The following is a 6,000-nucleotide window of genomic DNA, read 5'->3' on the forward strand; positions in this document are numbered from 1 at the left end:
GAAGAAGAATGATATTAGAGTGAAGTCTCAAAGGAAACAAGAGAACGAGGTCAAGAGCAAAGGGGAAGGGTTGGCTTATCACTACAGAATGAGGTCACCGATATCTGGTACAGGGATAAAGTAAGTAAGGAAAAGCATGAGACAGATAAATCTGTAAGAGAATCGTGGAGGGAGAGGGGGTGCTACCCTTCACAAAATATATGTTAAATGCTTATTAAATAAATGTTAGAAGAAACTTTTAGTTACTGAATTTCTTATCTTTACTTAGGTTTATTAGTAAAATTAATTCAATGATAACAAAAATAAAATATGGTTTTATGACATACTTGACACTTCATACCATTCTAGAATTTAAGGAGAATTTTAAGAGGAAACCAAAATAGTTCCTAAACAGTTTTTGCAAGGGAATTTATGATCATATCTAGTGATAGATTATAATACAGTTTTTTGTTTCATGGTGCTGTTCCCAAATCTAAAGGGCACTTCTTAATTTTTTAAGGCCTTTTAAATATTTTGGTACCATACACTTTAAAAATCATTAGCCTCTATACCCTCCAATAACTGATCAAGAAGATGATGCCACCATTCATTTTCCTTCAAAGTTATTTGTCAAGAATAGTGACAAAATATGATTACAGATTAGTAATAATGTATCAAGTACTGTACAGATGCCTACAATGAAGAAAACAATTGTCAATCAAGCCAGCATTTCCAATCAAGACTTCTTACAATCCAAGTAAGACTTCTGGGGGTGGGAACTGTTTTCTTGGGAAAAATACGTTGTTTTCTCTTTTCTTTTAGCATTATGTATATCAAATTGATCCCCAAATATAGGAGTCCTTTTTAACAAAATAAATATATGGTTCCCTTTTACCAATTTATTTTCAAAAAATCTCATTTTATCCTTATATATGCTATGTAAAATGCATAAAAAGAAAATATTTTATTCTTTCATATCTTTGGGGAATCACATACCGTAAGAGTCATAGGGATCGATGTTGGGGTTGGTGGTGTTCCAGCCCTGGATCAGTCCGTCAGTCCCGCCACTATAGCACTGCTCACCATTGCTGCTCATTACCACACAAAGCACTGGACCTCTGGGAAGGAAAATCAATTTCTATTCTCAAAAATCTATCTGATAATAGGACTTGTTAAAAATAAGAATGCTTAATTATTCAAAAGGCTTTCTCTTTTTCTGCTTTGGATAACAAATAAAAAACTATCAAAGCATTATTCATTTTTCTTCCTCTGCTAAACCAGTGGTTGGTAAACTATGGCCTATGGACCAAATCCAACCAGTGGGCTGCTTTCGTACAGTCCTCAAGCATTTATGGCTTTTACATCTTTTAAAGGGTTGTAATACAAAACCAAACTAAAAACAAGAATGTACAACATTAAATATGCAGCCAGCAAAGCCTAAAAACATTTACTAACTGGCCCTTTATTTATAAAAAGTATGCCAATCTCTGTGCTAAATCAAGTGAACAGGTACATTCCTTAAACTTAAATGGAAACAGGAAAAGCATGCAACATGTGATCACAATTAAAAAAAGTCTCAGATATTTTTAAGGAAAAAAGATCAGGATTTCTCATGGTTAAACTTAATTGCCTCAACTTCATTGTAAGAGAGATATATACATCATCTACACATCATGCAAATAAAATCTAATTTCAGCAAGGATCCCAATTTGGTAGTGATAAACTTGTCTCTAGCATTATATTATCTGCCAGTTTCTTTTACATTTACAAAAAACACTACTAAATACAAAAAATACATAACACAAATACATACGTGAAAGAAAAGAAAATGTGCTAATTAGGCTGATTTACAATGATGTTGATTTTTTTTTTTTTTTTTTTTGCGGTACGCAGGCCTCTCACTGTTGTGGCCTCTCCCGTTGCGGAGCACAGGCTCCAGACGCGCAGGCCCAGCGGCCATGGCTCACGGGCCCAGCTGCTCCGCGGCATGTGGGATCCTCCTGGACCGGGGCATGAACCTGCGTCCCCTGCACCGGCAGGCGGACTCTCAACCACTGCGCTACCAGGGAAGCCCATGATGTTGATTTAACACAAAGAAAAAGCATATACTTACTTATGAGCTCTGAATGTATAGATAGGCTCCACATCAAGAGAAGTGCTCCTAAATCAGAGAGAGGAGGATTTTTACCACTCTGAGTTTTCAGTAGTAAACAGTATGACAATGTATGTCACAAAATTGCCCCTAGAAATACCAACACTATGATAATATACCATTCTCAACCCCAGGACACAAGAAAGCTTACTTAACATGGATCACATATATTTGTGACTTCAAGAAACAAAATTCTTGTTTAGTAACAATACCTTGTTACAGCGCTTTTAGCATTGTCCTAATCTATTTGACTAAAGGAGGAGATAGCCTCACTCAGGGGAAAAAACATGGGCTTTGAAGAGAGAAATTTCTGGATTCAATTTCCAATTCTGTCACTAACTGGCTAACTTTAGGCAAATTATTTAATCTTTTGGAACTCCAGATTCCTCTATGTTTAAAATAAAACAGAAAAATAGGGATAACACCAAATATTCACAGGATTAAATGAGATTCTACATGGTAAAAGAGCCTAGGACAGAACCATACACATAGTAGAATTTCAATCAAAAGTACTTTAATTTCCTTGCATTTGCATAAAGGTTAACATGCCTGTCCTTAATACTTGCAGAAACTGTCCAAATCATCAGATTATTCATTACTCAGAACACTGAGTATATGGGTACTCTACAGGGCCTAATACTGGCCATGACTGATAATGGAAACTCGATTTAAAATCGGACTGCATTGTAGTTTTTTTTATAGGCATATGATATCTCTCCTCATTACCAAAGTTTTAAGTTCAAAGGTAAACAGGCTACTGTTACTTGCAATGTGAAGATGTTGTTACTAAGCTATCACCAGCAAAAAATTTATCTCAATATTTTTCTAAATTTTAGTCAAGAATATATGATGAGACATTCACATTCTCTGGTCCAATATGATGTCCACTGTGACTAAAGAACTTGAAAGACAAAAGGCACAATTTATAACCAAGAAATACTTCTCTGCTGAAGACACCTAATCTACATGAGGATTCACTTGGTTTTAAGCAAGATCTGGTTGAGCTATCTGATGAATCAAGTATTTTATCTAGTTTATATATGACTCACAGCAGGAATGTCATTGATCTCTTTTAAATTGGGCAATAGATATTCTCTACCAGTAGTAAAACTTCCATAATCTCCTCCATTTGATGTTCATTTCTACTCTTTAATAAAAGAGGTGTCAAACACTGTAGAAGGGCCCTTGCTGGCAGATGCTGGGTTCTGGACCATGTGACCCAAGGAAAAAAGGAGAGGAGTTCCAATAAGGACCCCACCAAGTGGGATCAGGACTAGCATGGTGACTGATAAAAGGGATTTATACCAACTCATGTCTGTCCATGCTTAGAGAGGAACCAAGAGGCCAAGGCAAGTATTAGTGGTTAAATGAGAGCAACAACAGTGTCTTTCAGTCTAGACATTTTGGTCAAGGTCAAAAGAAAAGACCAAAGAGAGGTCTCTCACCTCTCCCTGTCCCCCTATCCCCCATCAGCCTTCCCTCCCTCCCACTCCATAAGTCCAAACCTAGTAAACAACAGGACAAGCTTGGGGTGCAGGTTTGATGATTTTAAACATGCACATACTTGTATACAACACCAGCAGAAACCTTCAGTGCAGATAAAGAGCTCCCCAAATGTGATAGTTATTTAAAACACTATATAAAGATTACAATCAGCATTCACAAACCATCAGATAATACCAATTCTCCCTAAGGGTCAGTTTTCCAACCTAAATTAGCTTGTGAGTATGAAGGGAAAAACACCCTAAATTATGTGACATAGTAAAGAAGAAAGAATTAGAAGAGATATTTGGGGAACTTAACAGCAAATGATAAAGTAAGCATTTTTCTTCTGAAAAACTATTAATTAAAATATTTAAATACAGTTAAAGGAGAATATTCTCACTTTTTGGCTGGGGCTGTTTTCTGCAAATTCCACATTTTTAACGTGTGATCCTCTGATGCTGTTATCAAAACAGGCTCAATGGGGTGGAAAGCAAGGGCTCTAATGCCATCAAAGTGACTTCTTAATGTAAACTTAGGGTTCCATGTCTTCCTCAATGCATCTTTATTGTTTGCTATCTATTAAAGAAACAAAAGAAAAATACCAATACATTTAGTTCAGGATAGGAAAAAAACTATATTTCAACATTAATTCTTACTAATTTGTCATCAAACCATCACATTTTGCAACTTTCAAAACAATATAATTTTTAAACATAAATAACCAATCAATAGGCAAATTTAGCAATATGTTAGCAATGGTTTTCTCTGAAGAAATATGAACGCTATAATAAGAAAACAGGCAACATAATTCAATACAGAAAGAGGATCAAATAATAACATAAAATAGATCTTCACTAAGATGATTTTTTTAAAAGACAAGTAATTTCAACCTAAATTATAGAATAGAAACTAATTTTGGGTAAGAGTTGAAAAACTAAGTTATCTTTAAACCTGCTAACATTACAGACTATGATGAAATTTTGAAATTTTCAATGCTTTCTGACAAAAGCTAAATTTTCTTCAAATTGATAACAGAGTTTATAAACCAGAAATATAAAATGTTAAAACTGGAAGAGACAATCAGATGTTACAAAAAAAGATTCCATTGGTAAAATAAATACATTATTATGTTCCTTTTCTCCACAGAATCTCCATCTCAACAACTGAAAAAAATGCTCTGTTTTTTCATTCCAAGTAATAGGAAAGCCAAAGAGGTTACTATTTGACTTTACACAAGCACCATGAATGAACTCCTCACACTCCAAGGCTAACAATCATGCTAGGTTTAAGCAAGAGTGGGGCAAGTATTGGTAACACACTGGAGAAATGTTAACCAGACTTACAATGACAAAAATCATCAATGATACTAACAATAGCTGCTATTTTGAGCCTTATTCATTATTTTGTACATTATTCCAAAAGGCTTAACATGCATTAACTCAGTTAATCCTCACAACAACTCTATGAAGTAGGAATTAACATTATCCCCACTTTACAGACTAGGCATGTTAGGGAAAGAGAAGTTAAGTGACTTGCTGTCTAGTAAATGGAGGAGTCAGGATTCAAAATCAATCAGTCTGGCTTCAGAGGCTATGTATTAATAAAAACTATACTTCAGAGCCCAGAAGTTTAGAAATCTGCAGAAAAATCTGGACAGGACATGTCACAACTGGGGCAATAAGTGAAGACAAAACACACTATGCAAGGAACTCTCCTAAGTGGGGCTGGTTATCTTTGGGGCAAGCGGGGTTGCAGGGGGAGGTGAAGAAGACAAGGGCAACTGAACTGACTCCTGCCCACTCTTTTTTTTTTTTTTTTTTTGCGGTATGCGGGCCTCTCACTGTTGTGGCCTCCCCCGTTGCGGAGCACAGGCTCCGGACGCGCAGGCTCAGCGGCCATGGCTCACGGGCCCAGCCGCTCCGCGGCATATGGGATCCTCCCAGACCGGGGCACGAACCCGTATCCCCTGCATCGGCAGGCGGACTCTCAACCACTTGCGCCACCAGGGAGGCCCCTGCCCACTCTTATTAAAGAGCTAAAAGGTTTTCACATGTAAGAGCACTTAGATTCCTTCCGAGCATCTTAATGTGGTAGGCAGCCACTAACATAGCTCCCAATCAGCCCACTTATTTTTACCTTTGGGAAGTTGCCTTCCACATTACAGGGCTGCTCTGTATGACTAACAGCATACAGTAGAAGTTGGAACAAATTACTTCCAAAATTAGGTTATAAAACCTTCCATCTTGAGTGTTCCTGCTCTCTATCTTTTCAGGTGCACTCACACTGGGAGAAGCCGGCTGCTCTGCTGAGGAGCCCACAGAGAGGCTCACGTGGTGAGGAACTAGTCTCCAGCCAATAGCCAGCAAGAAACCAAGGCCTTCTAA

The 6,000-nt window shown here is 37.1% G+C and overlaps 1 protein-coding gene across 1 annotated transcript in view; it reads right to left on the reverse strand.

Moving 5' to 3' along the window:
• Positions 1-6,000, reverse strand: part of STRN (striatin) — a 110,536-nt gene that overhangs the window by 19,811 nt on the left and 84,725 nt on the right. The window contains exons 11-13 of the mRNA XM_060117708.1: positions 4,017-4,192; positions 2,093-2,140; positions 976-1,097 (exon numbers count right to left, since the gene is read on the reverse strand). Coding sequence (XP_059973691.1) covers positions 976-1,097; positions 2,093-2,140; positions 4,017-4,192 — 346 coding nt within the window. The remainder of the gene's footprint in view (positions 1-975; positions 1,098-2,092; positions 2,141-4,016; positions 4,193-6,000) is intronic.

This window comes from Mesoplodon densirostris, chromosome 14 (assembly GCF_025265405.1).
Source record: "Mesoplodon densirostris isolate mMesDen1 chromosome 14, mMesDen1 primary haplotype, whole genome shotgun sequence".
Taxonomy (NCBI): domain Eukaryota; kingdom Metazoa; phylum Chordata; class Mammalia; order Artiodactyla; family Ziphiidae; genus Mesoplodon; species Mesoplodon densirostris.